Consider the following 16,978-nt stretch of genomic DNA (forward strand, 5'->3'; position numbering starts at 1 on the left):
CATAGGGGTTTGTAATTACGGACCGGACAAAACAGAAAAATAACACCTATATTTCAAAATAATATATTGTGGCCATACATCGTGATAGGGACATAATTTAAACAGTTTGATAATTGGGATAATTGAGCAAACAAAATGTATCAAAATTAACCACAGGAAAACATTTAATTTTAAAACTATAATGGCCGAAAACTGAGAAATAATGAATTTTTTGCATTTTTTTCTTATTTTTCCAGTCAAAACACATTTAGAATAAAAAAATGCTTACCAAAATGTACTACCCACAGAAAGCCTAATTGGTGGCAAAAAAACCGGTATAGATCATTTTGTTGTGATAAGTAGTAATAAAGTTATTAGGGAATAAAAGGGAGGAGCACTGAGAGGTGAAATTTGCTCTGGTCCGTTAGGGTAAAAAACTCTTGAGGTGAACTGGTTAATTTGTGGAAATTGTAGAGACAAAACGTACCAATAAGAAGTGGAGATTCTCCTCTCCTGTTCTTGGTGTTTGGCCATACTCCTTTTTCTAAAAGTGCTTTCACATTTCCAAAAAGTCCAGATTTTGCTGCAAGTGTAAGTGGTGTTTCTCCATCATTAGTCTTCTGTTCCCATTGTGATTTATTAATCGCTATATGAGTAATGCAAACAATTTATAATAGATAACTCATTAATAACAACTTAATTTTATATGTCATACAGTATGTTCCTCACAATGCAGGCTATCAATAACAATGTGATGATCAGCAATGGCGGCCTTCCCAGTTCTATCAATACAGCTTTCCATGACAGGATAAGTGCGTTTATAAATAGATCTGAGCTGTTCAATCCTGTGCGGCTCTAGACAACTGAATGATGTTATGTTGTATTTACTGTTGGCAGAAAGTCTAGTATGTTGGTTCAGGAACTACCAAAAGCTTGGGCGATGGGCACTTGCCCTGTGTTCTTCTGAGCACTAGAGGTCACTATGTAGACTTGTCTCTCCAACACCAAATAATGCCTTCTTGTGACCATAGGGAGGGGAGTGCCAAGAGTTAATACGCAGGGCCAGCGCTACCATAGAAGCAAAGGGGGCAATCACCCAAGGGCCTGTAGGGGCCCCAAAGGTGTCCCCCATCTTAACAGGTGCTCCCCGGGGCCTCTGCAGAGCCTTTGGAAGAGTAGCGTCACACAGTTAAAGGGATACTTAAGTGAAAAATAAAAAATGATTTTTACTCACCTGGGGCATCCCTCAGCCCCCTGGAGCTGTATGGTGCCCTCGCAGCCTCGCTCCGATCCTCCTGTCCCCGCCAGTGGCTACTTTCGGGTTCAGCGACAGCCGCCGACAGGCTGGGAACGCGAGTGATTCTCCGCGTTCCCAGCCGCTATATCACCCTCTATGCTGCTATAGCGTATACCATATACGCTATAGCAGCATAGCGAGCGAGGCTGCGAGGGCACCATACAGCTTCAGGGGGCTGAGGGAGGCCCCAGGCGAGTAAAAATCATTTTTTTATTTTTGACTTAAGTATCCCTTTAAGTTGGAAGGTGATTAGGAGGGAGGGTCAGCTGCCAGCTCAGGGGCCCAGGAGGGAAATTTGGCTGCAACTAATGGCCCCTTATGCCGCTTTTTGGTCGGATGATGTCTGTTGGGTGGCCCCTGGGCTAATTTTGCCCCAGGGCCCCATTGTTACTAAAATCAGCCCTGATAATACGGTAGCTACTGGGGCATCATTTAATTCTAGGGGGAAGTTGTACGGTAGGACTGGATAGTTTGAGTGCACTTTTAAGAATAATTATAAAGAGTGTTTAAATTTTATCCATAAACCAATGCAAGATATGCAACTTGCTGTTTTTACTTTACGGTCATACTATGCAAACATTTTTATCTTAAAGGCTATTATATATGTGCATTATCCTCTGCTGATAAAGCACAATATCACAAGGCAAATCAAACAGATTCATTTGGAGCGAAAGATCTACATAGTAATGGGTGGTAATAGAGGAAACAGTAAAAAAGGGCGCAGGAGACTAATGGACAAATCGGGCGCCGCCATTCACTCCCATAATAAATATCAAGAAAAGTTGGGAGGAAAGGCTGCGCATCCCTAAACACATGCCGCAATTGAATGGTTAATCGCACAGGCATACACCGCCTCTGCTAGACTGAAAAATGGATGCCCTGCATCCAAGACAAGTGCTAACATTTATTAAACTAGGAGGAACTTTAGCTTCCAACATAGTTTGCATGCAAAGTATATTATACTAGACACTTGCACCATAATAAATATCGTTCACTGGGCGCCGAACGGGAAAAAAGGGCGCCCGAGAATAATAACGTTTTCTAACGGCGCCCGAAGATTTTTAATGTTTTATAACTGCTTGTGATGATTTACGTTTCCTATTTCAATAAAACATTATTTTAAATGTTATCCCTTACTGTTTGTAAAACATTATTAATCACAAAATAAAGCGATCAGTACGTAACGTAAATTGTAATATATTTTATCCCTTACTGTTTCTAAAACATTATTCTACACACAATACAGTGATCACTAAGGAGGGTCTTAGGTTTAGGCACCACCAGGGGGGTCTTAGGTTTAGGCACCATCAGGGGAGTCTTAGGTTTAGGCACCACCAGGGGGGTCTTAGGTTTAGGCACCATCAGGGGAGTCTTAGGTTTAGGCACCATCAGGGGAGTCTTAGGTTTAGGCACCACCAGGGGGATCTTAGGTTTAGGCACCACCAGGGGGTCTTAGGTTTAGGCACCACCAGGGGGGGTCTTAGGATTAGGCACCACCAGGGGGGTCTTAGGTTTAGGCACCACCAGGGGGGGTCTTAGGTTTAGGCACCAATACGGGGGTCTAGGGGTTAGGGGTAGGTACAAGGAGGGTTACTTACTAATTTTTTTTTAAACGTTATTATACAATTTACTTTTTAAACGGAAGATTAACGTTTTCACAATTGCCGATTTCATGCACATTATTTAATGATTTATAACTTTATAAAAACGAATATTTAAACGAAATATAGTACATTATATTTTTAAACGTTATCCATGTTTATTGTTTAAAACCCCGCGCCCTTTTTTCCCAGCGCCCCTTTTTAACGTACTCGGTAATAGATATTGTATGTGCAACTTACCATCAAGCACGATCTCTGTAATTTGTTGGATTGGTTGAACTACTGCCTCATGCAGAGGAAACCAGCCTTTTTCATCAGCTTCATCCAATGCATACTTATGTTGTATACATTTCTGGAGTTCAGTTATTTCCCCTAAACATAGTTCATATTCAGAGTCATAGTTTCACTTCATTAATCAGAAGTAAAGTAATGCTTATTTGACTTACCCTGCTTTATCGCAGCCACAATTTTGCGGTTCACCTCACTCGTTGGTACAAAGCCACTGTAAAATGCAAAAAAAATTGAGGAACTGTAGGGAAAACAATGTAGTTAATAAACTTTTTTTTTTTTCACAATACTAATTTATAGAGGATTTAGTCATTGTTTGACCATTGTAAAATATTTCCTCTCCCTGATTTACATTCTGGATGTATCACAGGCAGCAACATCTTTAGTTCTGCCAGGGGATCTCTGCAGAATGTTCGTACTGAGAGTTCAATGCACGGTGGAAGATACTACTTGCTTCGCAGTTGGAAGCAGCCGTTATTTCCCACAGTGCAATGAGGATCACTGAGGGAGGGGTCTCACCACAATATCAGCCAGACTGATATCCCTGATTATCTATTTCAGAAAAAGTAAACATTTCTCATGGGAAAGGGGGTATCAGCTACTGATTCGGATGAAGTTCAATCCTGAGACTTGCAGTTAGAGGGATATGGAGGCAGCCACATTTATTTGCTTTTAAACAGAACAGTCATTCAATTTGCATTGTTTAAAGAGACTCCGTAACAAAAATTGCATCCTGTTTTTTATCATCCTACAAGTTCCAAAAGCTATTCTAATGTTTTCTGGCTTACTGCAGCACTTTGTACTATCACAGTCCCTGTAATAAATCAACTTATCTCTCTCTTGTCAGACTTGTCGGCCTGTGTCTGGAAGGCTGCCAAGTTCTTCAGTGTTGTGGTTCTGCTATGAACTCCCCCTTCCAGGCCCCTCTATGCACACTGCCTGTGTGTTATTTAGATTAGAGTAGCTTCTCTCTTCTCTCTTATCTTTTACAAGCTGGATAAATCGTCCTCTGAGCTGGCTGGGCTTTCACATAGTGAGGAATTACAGACAAGGGCAAAGCTGTTTGCAGGAAGAAACAAGCAGCCTGAAACTTCAGTGCATGAGAACAGGGGGAAAGAAACACACAAATGATCTCTTGAGATTCAAAAGGAAGGCTGTATACAGCCTGCTTGTGTATGGATGTATTTTTTATGTGTGGACATACTGTACATCAACCTACTTCCTGTTTTGGTGGCCATTTTGTTTATTTATAAACAAACTTTTTAAAACTGTTTTTAACCACTTTTAATGCGACGGGGAGCGGCGAAATTGTGTCAGAGGGTAATAGGAGATGTCCCCTAACGCACTGGTATGTTTACTTTTGTGTGATTTTAACAATACAGATTCTCTTTAAAGGGAAATATTTATGTCAGGTCACCATATATCTCTCACTTCAAATGTGCTTTACAATCCATTCTGAATTTCTGAGAAGATGTAGTATACAGGAATATTGAATGCTCTCTGACTCCAATGGCTGAAAATTAGTGGCAAATGTGTTTGGAGGTTGACTCAATGAATAGCCTTACTACTTTCACCATCGGTTTTATCTGATATTTTAAGACTTTGTGGATTGTTGTGAAGACCCCAATTTAAAGGTTAGTATTTCCTTGGTCGGGCTGAGCTGATGTGATTCTCAATTAGACAGAAATTAGGATATAAAGGTACCAGCTTTATATTCTTGTTGTGCACTACCAATTTTCTGGCCAAGTCCATCACTTTGTTCAAATCTGCAGGTGCTCCCATAATTCACATCAGGGTATCGACATATGCATATTGTTATAATGCATTAAGTGATACAGTGCTAGCTCCTAACTGATTTTCAATCTGATTTCTGCTAAAAAATCTAATAGTAAAATCCAGATGACAAGGTGTTGTATCGATTACTTCCACCCAATTGATTTTCAGTCAAGTTTTGAACAATTGTTTGCGAGGTAGGGAAATGATGGTTAGTATAAATTTCTGCATGATCTGTAAGTTTGTTTTCCCACCTAGTGAGAGGGTTTCTACATACTGACCAACAGTGAGTAATTCAATAGATTCCAAATATCAGGGAAAATGCTATTACTTAGACTGGTGGAGAGCTTCCATTGGATGGACAGTGTCTATATTACTGTATAATGAGGTTCATTTCAACATACTAAAGAGGACTGTATGTCCAGAGTGGTCAAAATAGTTTGAATTACATGGCTTAAATCCAAAATGTAATGCAGGCATGGGGTTAGTACTTGCAGAAATGTAAAGCTGGATAAAACTCTGTCATAACATTCAATAAAAATGTGTTTTACTACTTTTTATTATCCATAAGCGCTCTTCTAAGCGATTTTCCAGAGCGGTTTTGTAATTCACTCCCTGACGCAAGTCAGGAAGTGAACTCTTTGACCCGGAAAAATAATAAATACAATGTATTGAAAAAAGGCTAAAAACGCCCCTAGTGTGGAGCCCTATGTGCTAAGTACGAGCCCTATCTGCTCTGAAATCTGCCATAGCATTTTATTGCATTGCTGATGTTTTTATAAATTAAAATGTATCTAGTGATCATTTGTCTCTTCTTTCTACTTCGCTGCAACTGAGTTTCAGCACAGCTAGGAATATTTACTAGTGGTGGCTGATAAAATGTAAACAAAAAACAATGTAATCACCACTTCATCATTGTAGCTAAGCTTCCAACTGAAGAAAAAAATCCTGTGTTTATTTGTTTGAATGCTGTTCTGCTACCAATTTTTAGTGGTAGTAGGTTTTATGCTGTAAGCAATATTTTGGAGCAACAAAGAAATGCTAAGTCTCATACCACTTTAAAAAGGAAGAAGTATGGATGGAGTGGGAATGGATAGAAATGTGATGGGGGCAAAAAGAAAACTGACAGGGAATGTGGTGGGATTGCCAGAGATGTGATAGGGATGGGTTAAGATAGATAATTTGATGAAAATGAGGTGTGGACAGGTAGAACTCTGATGGGTATGGGGTGGATTGATAGACATCTCATTAGGATGGGGTGGATTGATAGACATCTGATGGGAATGGAGTAGATTGATAGAAATGTATTCAGGATGGGGGTGGGACAGACAGAAATTTGATGGGGTGTGAGGATATAGCAAAGCGGATAACATTGTATGGCGGGAGAGGGATTGATATTTGATGAGATAAGGGTGTACATAGAGTGGGAAGGAAGAAACTGCCGAAGATGGGTCAGGTGAGGATTGTACAGGACTATGTTGCACAAAACTCTAGTGGGCAGGCTCTAAGGCTACATTCTTCCAGTATTACAAGTGGGTTTTATAGAAGCGCACAGGACGGCTGGATTTTGAAAAGGGGCAAAAATACTTAATTATTAATCTATGGAAGCAACCTCTACAAATTGTTGCTACTACAACTAAACTCTGAAGCTCACCTTTACCGTAAATGTATTTACTTATTTGATTTGGCTTTTATTTTCCTCACCAGTTTAGCATGAAGCTAAGGTTAATTGCTGTTTTTACCTGAGATTTTTCTGATATTGCTACAGTACATTTTTTTACACCCACAAAACAATAACCTCTTGCACAACAAAAATTGTTTGGCTAATAGGTGATGTTTTGTTTGCAAAACAATATGTTTAAACCAGGATGTTCTTCTTCTAATTTTATCCCGGCAAAACAATTCCAAATATTTGGCAGCAGAAAATGAGCTTCTAACCCTGAGACTATTCAGTGTAAAGCAACTGGTCATCAGACATTACTGGTCTATGATGCTAAATTCCCACCGGACTTGTATTTCTACTGAGCTCTGGAACAATGATTCATTAACTATGCCTGAATCATTGCTGTGACCAAGCTTGTTCCATTATGCTATGGAAAAAAACATTATTATGAACGTATTGGTGTACTTATAAACATGGAAAGGTATTTGGATACTCTAACAACTATTACATTTATTTGTAAGTAAAACCAAATGCTAAACTGACAGCTTTTCTTGTATTTCCAACACTTGCTCTGTCCTCTTAATGTGGACCTGAGTTCTTGCACAGGACAGAAGGAAAACATAGAGAAATGCACCCTGTATGTATTTAGAGATTTTAGCCTAATCCCCCAGCATCTGTGACTAAGCACAAGTTGTAAGTTGATCCCTCAGCTGTGTCAGCTGCCTGCCATGGCAGAGAGGTAATTGGTAAGCACGGGATGTTAACAATATGTCTGCTTCAATGAAAGCAGGAAGTAGAAACACTGTAGATTTATCTATAACCTTCTTTAAAGAGAAACCAAGGTATGATTTACTTATGCTAATGGGGCACAGAGGCTGGTTGTGCACACTAACACCAGCCTCTGTTGCCCCATGGTGTGCCTCCAAGACCCCCCTGCGCACCGCTATATCCCACGCAGTGCTAGCGACACGCAGCGTGTTGCCAGCACAATGTTTATCTCTGCCTGTCTGTTAGCGCCGCTCCCCCGCCTCCTCCGTATCGGCGCTACCCGCCCGCGTCACTTCCCTCCCGCTGATTGGAGGGAAGGGACGCGGGCGGGTTGCGCCGATACGGAGTGGGCGGGGGAGCGGCGCTAACAGACAGGCAGAGGTAAACATTGTGCTGGCGACACGCTGCGTGTCGCCAGCACTGCGGGGGGTATAGCGGCGCGCAGGGGGGTCTTGGAGGCACACCATGGGGCAACAGAGGCTGGTGTTAGTGTGCACAACCAGCCTCTGTGCCCCACTAGCATAATTAACCACTTCCGGATTCCGGGTGGTTTGGCTGATCTGTGCTGCGGGGGCTCTTCAGCCCGCAGCACAGATCAGAAATCAGGCAGGGCGATCAGACCTCCCCCCTTTTTTCCCCACAAGGGGGATGTCCTGCTGGGGGGGTCTGATCGCCGCCGCGCTGCTGTGCCTAGCGGGGGGGGGGGGGGGGGGAAAGCCGTCCTGCGCCGGATAGGATAGGCTTTAGCCTATCAGATGCCGGCGATCTCCGGCCAATCAGAGGCCGGGGATCGCCGATCTCCTCTACGGCGCTGCTGCTGCGCAGCGCCGTATATATGTAAACACCGGGGAAGATCTTCCCCGCGTGTTTACATTTACCCTGCGAGCTGCGATCGGCGGCTCGCAGGGTGTTCACGGAGACACCCTCCGTGAACTGACATGGAACGGCCGCTCATACGAGCGGCCGTTTCCATGCTATCCACTTCAGGATTCAGGGGCGTAGTTAAGCGTACGCAGAATCCTGAAGTGGTTAAATCCCACCTCGGGTTCTCTTTAAAGGTTATTATGCTGTTTCATATCTTTTAGAGCAGAGAGGAAGTTTTCAGTTCAGTACCGCTTTAAAGGGAACTGAGCACATTCTCTTTCAATGGAATATCTCCTGGCATAGAAGCTGCCATGTTCCCCCCTCCCCTTCTCACATTCCTTATTTACAGAAGTCAGAGATGCTATCTTGACACATTGACACAAACTCGGTCTTTGAAGAAACAGTCCTAATTACTAACCCCCTTTGTTGTCTAATAGCATTGTTTACCTCTTGGTAATTAGCCCAATAAAACAATTAGGGACCTGAAAGCTCTGCGGCCGGGGACGGCCGGGCAGCCCTGCTGAAACAGGGTAATTAATCTACTTTGAATGTAAAATACAAGGTAAAATGAAAGTTTATTTTAATAATGAAACAGATTGTCGGCATGCATTTTTCATGTGCTATAGAAATGTCCTGAATGATAAAAATGGTGCTCGGTTCACTTTAAGGCTCTCTTCAGCCAAAGGTTTAGAAAAGTGATGCCACGCTTGATGTCACACTCTGTACTCATGAGTGGGAAAATAAAAGTACAGAGAGACTGGCTCTGTATGTGAATGTAACGATCGGTGGGCGCAGAGAGTATCTGATTACCGGTGATCTGCAGTATCACCGGAAATACAGATATATACCAGATTATAAGTGATCTGCAGTCTCACCGATAATCCGATATACAAACTAACCTCTGTTCACCTGAGTAGAGTGTAGTGTTTGGTGTAACAGTAACACTTAGAGGACAAGGCCTCAATGCAGCAAGGAGTACTGCACAGATTCCTTCCGCAGACCTGAGCTCTCCAAGACGGGAGGAGTCAGACTGACAGTAGGAAGGTATATCTGAAAGTGACCCTCAGGAGGAAGGATCGCTAACAGAGCGAGGAACCGCCTCTAACGGTAAGGTCGGTTCTCGAGGTCGGACAAGCCAGGTCGTACACACACGGACAGATAAAGTACAAGATCAGGAGGCAAAGGCGGAGTCAAAGTACAGGCAGGGTTCAGCAACGAGGTATCAGATATATCGGGGTACAAAATCAGGAGGCAGAAACAGAGTCAAGGAACGAGCCGGGGTTCGGCAACAGAGTATCAGAAATATCGAGGTACAAGATCAGAGTTCAGGAGGATAGTCAAAGCAGGCAAAAGTCATAACATATAATCACAATCAAACTAGTACTTTAGCTATCAACAGAATCTAGCTAAGTGTAGGATTACAGCTCCAGCTGGTCCCGGCACACTTAAGGATCTGACTACAGGTCTGAGTGCTCCCACATATGTGATCGCACGCCAGACAAAGAGCAAGTGAACAACCAGCAGTATATATACTCTAGGACCTTTCCAGGACCTCCCTAATTGCTGGTCCAATGAGAGCAGTGGAATTTGTCTGCTGACCCAGCTGGTCAGCCGACACCCTTCTAACTGCTATTTAAACTCTGCCTCTGTGCTCGCGCGCGTGTAAGTCTGAATCCTGGTGGACTATCAGTCCCAGCCACACCAGTACTGTCATGCAATGTATCTAGTGCGGGGGCCGCCTCTGATGCGGATTCCGCCGTTACCAATGCGGATTCCGCCGCACTGCCCATGCGGCATGCAGCGTTTTTTCCGCGTTGTGACGCCATGCTGGACGCGGAAACAGCCGCCTCACCTCGAGAGACGGCGGCTTTTCCGCGTTTCCTCACAGTACCCCCCTCCCGAGGAGTGGACTCCGGACAACTCCTACCAGGTTTCTCGGGATGTAAGGCGTGAAATTCCCTCCTTAATTCGTCCGCATGCATGCGACTCCCCGGTACCCATTGTCTCTCCTCAATGCCGTACCCTTTCCAATGTACGAGATATTGTACCGAGTTTTGTACAACGCGTGAATCTAAAATCTTTTCTACCTCGTACTCAGGTTGGTCATCCACCAACACAGGAGGAGGAGGAGTGGGACCCACATGGACTGCTGGCTTAAGCAGGGATACGTGGAAGGACCTTACCCCACGCATGCTAGCGGGAAGATCAACAGCGTAAGTGACGTTGTTGATCCTTCTGGCTATCGGGAAAGGCCCGACAAACCTGGGACCCAACTTGTCTGAGGGCTGTTTCAGGGCCAAGTGACGTGTGGATACCCAAACCAAGTCTCCTGGTTGGAATCTCCACTCCAAAGACCGTTTCTTGTCAGCTTGACCCTTCTGACTCAGAAACGCCTTTTCCAAACTGTCTCTCACCGTCCGCCAAATGTCTTTAAAAGACCTTTGCCAAGCCTCCAGAGCTGGAAACGGAGTGGAGGCCACTGGTAACGGTGAAAATTTGGGCAATCTTCCAGACACAACCTGGAACGGAGAAAATCCAGTGGAAGAACTTTTCAAATTGTTTTGTGCAAATTCTGCAAAGGGCAGAAATTTGACCCAGTCATTCTGCGCCTCTGCAACGTAGCATCTCAAAAACTGCTCTAACGACTGGTTGACCCTCTCCGTCTGACCGTTAGTCTGTGGGTGGTAGCCCGATGAAAACGACAGCTTCATGCCCATTTGATGACAGAATGCCCTCCAGAATTTAGATACGAATTGGACTCCCCGATCGGACACTATGTTTTCCGGAATGCCGTGTAACCGGAACACGTGTTTGATAAACAAGTCGGCCAATTCCTGGGCCGAGGGGAGTCCTTTCAAGGGCACAAAATGGGCCATCTTGCTGAAGCGGTCGACTACCACCCAAATGACCGACATGCCCTCTGATCTGGGAAGCTCACCCACAAAATCCATGGACAAGTGGGTCCATGGTTCATTCGGGGTGGGTAAAGGCTGCAACCTCCCTACAGGTGCCAGCCGGGAGGGTTTGCTTTTAGCACATACCGCACAATCCTTAACAAATTCTTTGCAGTCGGCTGCCAGAGACGGCCACCAAGCGCACCTGGCCACAAGATCCTGCGTTCTAGATGCCCCAGGATGTCCCGCATTCTTGTGTGAATGGAATATCTGTAGCACCCGGAGACGGAATGGCAGAGGCACAAATAAAACCCCCTCAGGCTTCCCCTCAGGGACATCCTGCTGAAAAGGACTCAAGGTCTCTGTCCAGTCTTCCCAAGTCTCTGTTACGGCCAGCACCAAATTTTGTGGGACAATGGTCTCTGGGGCAGAAGGCTGTGCTGTCTCCAACTCAAAGCATCTGGACAGGGCATCTGCCTTAATGTTCTTGCTACCCGGGGTATACGTAATTATGAACCTGAACCTCGAAAAAAACAAAGACCATCGAGCCTGACGGGGACTTAATCTCTTAGCCCCCTCGATGTATTCTAGATTCTTGTGATCCGTGTATACAGTAATTGTATGTTCTGCTCCTTCCAGCCAGTGACGCCACTCCTCAAAGGCAAGTTTAATGGCTAAGAGCTCTCTGTTGCCTATATCGTAGTTTCTCTCTGCCGGAGAGAACCTACGAGAGAAATACGCACAAGGGTGTAGCCTTCCCTGCAAGCCTGACCGCTGAGACAGCACAGCCCCTACCCCAACCTCCGAGGCGTCTACCTCAACAATAAAAGGATAAGAGGTGTCTACATGTCTCAGGATGGGTGCGGAACAAAACAAATCTTTTAAAGTGGAGAAAGCACTTAATGCATCAGGAGACCAGTGGGTGGTATCTGCCCCTTTTTTCGTAAGACAGGTGAGGGGTGCGATAACCGTGGAATACCCCTTTATGAACCTTCTATAATAATTCGCAAAGCCTAAAAACCGCTGTAAAGACTTCAACCCAACCGGCTGAGGCCATTCCAAAACAGCGGAGACTTTGGCGGGGTCCATAGACAGGCCCGTGGTGGAAATTATGTACCCCAGAAAGGCGACAGATGTGACTTCAAAAATACACTTCTCAATCTTAGCGTAAAGTGAGTTTTGTCTTAATTTGTTGAGTACAAATTTCACATGTATTCTGTGCTCAGAGAGGTTGTTGGAGAAAACAAGTATATCGTCTAGATAGACCAGCACAAATCTCCCCAACACCTCTCTGAAGACCTCGTTGATGAGTTCCTGGAAAACGGCCGGGGCATTACATAACCCAAAGGGCATCACCAGATACTCGTAATGCCCGTCTGGCGTGTTAAAGGCCGTTTTCCACTCATCGCCCTTTCTAATGCGCACCAGGTTGTACGCGCCCCGTAAATCCAGCTTTGAGAAGATCTTAGCATCGGTGACCTGCGTAAATAAATCGTCTATCAGGGGTAACGGATAGCGATTCTTTACCGTGATCTTATTTAGTCCCCGGTAATCAATACAGGGCCGCAGGCCCCCGTCTTTCTTTTTAACGAAAAAGAAACCTGCTCCAGCAGGCGATCGGGACGGCCGGATGAAGCCTTTGGCTAAATTGTCACGGATATATTCCTTCATAGCCAATTTCTCTGGCCCAGATAAATTGTACAAATGACCCCGAGGGGGCATACAACCTGAACGTATATCAATGGGGCAATCGAAAGAGCGATGTGGGGGTAACTTGTCTGCAGCCTTGGGACAGAATACATCAGAATATTCCACATATTGCTCAGGTACCCCCTGAACATGAACCCTGGTTTGGCCCAATGTCACCTTCCCTAAACATTGCTGAAAGCAGTGTGCTGACCAAGAAATTAGTTGGCCGGTGGCCCAATCAATGTGTGGAGAATGAAGGTGCAACCATGGCATGCCGAGTATAATGGTGGAGGTTGTCATATGCAACACAAAGAACTGTAACTTTTCCCAGTGCAGTACCCCTATGGTGACCCCCACCTCTGGTGTCTGAGACAGTGGGTGATTCCCTTGCAGAGGAGAGTCATCCACTGCCGTAACCTGGATGGGTGGTTGTACTGGTGTGAGCGGAATACACAATCTCTTAGCAAACTCAGAATCCATAAAATTTGCCGCGGAGCCTGAATCGATAAAGGCTTCCGTGACCTCAGTCTTATCTTCCCATGTAACGGTACAGGGAAGAAGCAATCGTTTTTCTTCTAGGGGTAAAAGTCGGACGCCCAGGGTGTTACCCCCCACCACTCCTAAGCGGCAGCGTTTTCCCGGCTTATTGGGACAGTTCTGTACTATATGCCCCCCTTCACCGCAGTACAAACACAGCTGTTCGGTCATTCTCCGTCTTCGCTCTACCTGGGTTAATTTTGACCGAGCAATCTGCATCGGCTCGGAAGGAGGCAAGACAGGAGAAGGTGAAAAAGTAGTAGGTGGAGTCACTGGGACCGTGGTGTAAGATACCCCTCTGAGACGGGAACTACCCCTGGTCTGTTTTTGGTAGCGCAGCCTGCGGTCGATTCGGATGGCCGCTGAGATGGCCTCATCGACTGTTCTGGGCTCGGGCTGGCTTAACATCAAATCAGAGACCTCATCGGACAGCCCTGACAAGAAATGATCTAATAGGGCATAGGTTTCCCACCTGGCCGTAACTGACCACCTCCTAAACTCGGCCGCGTAATCTTCGACCGGACCTTCGCCTTGACGCAAAAGCTTGAGCTTCCGCTCAGAAGTCGAGGCAAGGTCCGGATCGTCGTAAATTACTGCCATAGCTTTAAAAAATTCCTCTACAGAGGTAAGAGCTTTGTCTCCGGCGGGCAGGCTATACGCCCAAGACTGAGAGTCGCCGGACAACAAAGTTTTAATAAACGTGACCCTCTGGGTCTCAGTACCCGAAGATTGGGGTCTCAACTCAAAATAGGACAACACCCTACTCCTAAAATTCCGGAAGTCAGATCTGTGGCCGGAAAAGCTTTCAGGTACAGACATACGTATGTCAGAGCTAGGAGAGGATCGCACATGATCCACTGATGTCTGGAGGGTTTGTACAGACCCTGATAGGGCATCAATAAGAGTTATGTGAGTGCCCAGTACTTGATTGATGTTGTCCACCGAAGCGGCAAGTACACCCAGACAATCAGTGTTTGCGTCCATTTTGTATTTTGGTCTGGCGTTCTGTAACGATCGGTGGGCGCAGAGAGTATCTGATTACCGGTGATCTGCAGTATCACCGGAAATACAGATATATACCAGATTATAAGTGATCTGCAGTCTCACCGATAATCCGATATACAAACTAACCTCTGTTCACCTGAGTAGAGTGTAGTGTTTGGTGTAACAGTAACACTTAGAGGACAAGGCCTCAATGCAGCAAGGAGTACTGCACAGATTCCTTCCGCAGACCTGAGCTCTCCAAGACGGGAGGAGTCAGACTGACAGTAGGAAGGTATATCTGAAAGTGACCCTCAGGAGGAAGGATCGCTAACAGAGCGAGGAACCGCCTCTAACGGTAAGGTCGGTTCTCGAGGTCGGACAAGCCAGGTCGTACACACACGGACAGATAAAGTACAAGATCAGGAGGCAAAGGCGGAGTCAAAGTACAGGCAGGGTTCAGCAACGAGGTATCAGATATATCGGGGTACAAAATCAGGAGGCAGAAACAGAGTCAAGGAACGAGCCGGGGTTCGGCAACAGAGTATCAGAAATATCGAGGTACAAGATCAGAGTTCAGGAGGATAGTCAAAGCAGGCAAAAGTCATAACATATAATCACAATCAAACTAGTACTTTAGCTATCAACAGAATCTAGCTAAGTGTAGGATTACAGCTCCAGCTGGTCCCGGCACACTTAAGGATCTGACTACAGGTCTGAGTGCTCCCACATATGTGATCGCACGCCAGACAAAGAGCAAGTGAACAACCAGCAGTATATATACTCTAGGACCTTTCCAGGACCTCCCTAATTGCTGGTCCAATGAGAGCAGTGGAATTTGTCTGCTGACCCAGCTGGTCAGCCGACACCCTTCTAACTGCTATTTAAACTCTGCCTCTGTGCTCGCGCGCGTGTAAGTCTGAATCCTGGTGGACTATCAGTCCCAGCCACACCAGTACTGTCATGCAATGTATCTAGTGCGGGGGCCGCCTCTGATGCGGATTCCGCCGTTACCAATGCGGATTCCGCCGCACTGCCCATGCGGCATGCAGCGTTTTTTCCGCGTTGTGACGCCATGCTGGACGCGGAAACAGCCGCCTCACCTCGAGAGACGGCGGCTTTTCCGCGTTTCCTCACAGTGAATAGATACAGCGTCCATGGTGTGATGATGCAGTGTAGCAGAGACATCAGGGGTAGAGGTGTAAGTTTGTAGGTAAAACAGATGCTGTTTCTTACAACACACATATCACACTTTCTCCTCAGTCTCAGATTCCAACCATTGTTTACAGATTGCAGCCCATCACAGCTGTCTTTCTTCCAATAATTATGCTGATAAAAATACTCTGGAGAGAAAGGACTGCTTGTGCTGAGAAGAGTGAATGTCACAGCTTTGTTGAACATAGATTGCGTGACATTTCCTTTAAGTCTAGGTGTTTTTATCTGCATGGGGAAAACACATTGGTCCTCAGTTTTCCTGTGCAGAAAGCGAGGGGGTGGGGGCCCCATCCAAAGTTTCGCAGGGGGGCCCAGTGATGTCTAGTTACGCCCCTGTGCTGACTGAAAGCGACAGCATCGGAGTACAGTAATTTATGGTGCATTTTAATCTGGGAGAGTACATATGTAATTCTTACAAGTATATGTACATATGTATTTTATATTTTACAATTTTTCATGATAGTCCCTTAATATTAATACCAGTAAAGGCTGTATAAGCAGCCCCAGGAACCTGATCAGCTAGTAAAATTCATTCCACTCTGTTTCCAGTATACACTAACCGTATACTCAGCCCCAGGACCTGTAGAGCTCCACCCCATTGCATTAGAAAAAAATATACAAAATGTTGAAGCACAGCCTGTATGCTATAAATACTTTGACAATAACACATCGCTTGTCTTTCACAAAGTTCCTCAGTCCTCATCTTCTCTCTTCCACAGTAACCTTTCAACTGCTGTGCCATGGGCTCTATTTCACTGTCAGTATGACTTCTTGAGAAGCGCCTTGGTCTAGTTCCATTCCTACAAATGCAATTTTTCTTATTACGCCTACACACTGGACTGAACATGATAGTGACATTTACATGCCAACTGCTAATCTTCCTGCTCAGGTTCAGCCATAGATATCTAGCTGACACCTGGCACTTACTCCCTGCCTGATCAGTCAATAAAGACTTGCTGAAAATAAAGTTTATCCCTCTCATATCATTTCCTAAACATGTTTCAGCATTCAGGCTCACTAACTAGATATAATGGAACCTATACACTAGTAAAGCTGATATTATTTCTTTCTGTCATTTATTATTGGCCATACATTATTACTGCATTCTCATGAACAGTAGTTGCTGTATTTAAGGTTATAGAATTCTTGCATTGTCTCTCATTTCCATATAAGCACTCCAAACCTTACAGGGTTATTGAAAGATAAAATGTACACTAGAAATTAAGATGTCACTGGTAAGTAAAAATTATGTATGCCTTGCATTATTTTTAGATTCAGGAGCATATGAGAAAGTGGTTCTACACAAAGACATAAGATAAAGGCAAGCCCATCGGCCATTTTATATTTCTCTTTGAATGACTTGCCTGATGTTGACTACCACCTCCCACTATGTCATCCCACTGCATTCACTGAGCACCAAGCAGAGCCG

General features: G+C 44.9%; 1 protein-coding gene across 5 annotated transcripts in view; it reads right to left on the reverse strand.

Moving 5' to 3' along the window:
* Positions 1-16,978, reverse strand: part of ASB15 (ankyrin repeat and SOCS box containing 15) — an 84,686-nt gene that overhangs the window by 12,360 nt on the left and 55,348 nt on the right. For all 5 annotated transcript variants that reach the window (XM_068276388.1, XM_068276386.1, XM_068276381.1 and 2 more), the window contains 3 exons: positions 3,324-3,379; positions 3,118-3,249; positions 467-625 (listed from right to left, as the gene is read on the reverse strand). In XM_068276388.1, coding sequence (XP_068132489.1) covers positions 467-625; positions 3,118-3,249; positions 3,324-3,379 — 347 coding nt within the window. The remainder of the gene's footprint in view (positions 1-466; positions 626-3,117; positions 3,250-3,323; positions 3,380-16,978) is intronic.

The sequence above is a fragment of the Hyperolius riggenbachi genome, chromosome 3 (assembly GCF_040937935.1).
Source record: "Hyperolius riggenbachi isolate aHypRig1 chromosome 3, aHypRig1.pri, whole genome shotgun sequence".
Taxonomy (NCBI): Eukaryota; Metazoa; Chordata; class Amphibia; order Anura; family Hyperoliidae; genus Hyperolius; species Hyperolius riggenbachi.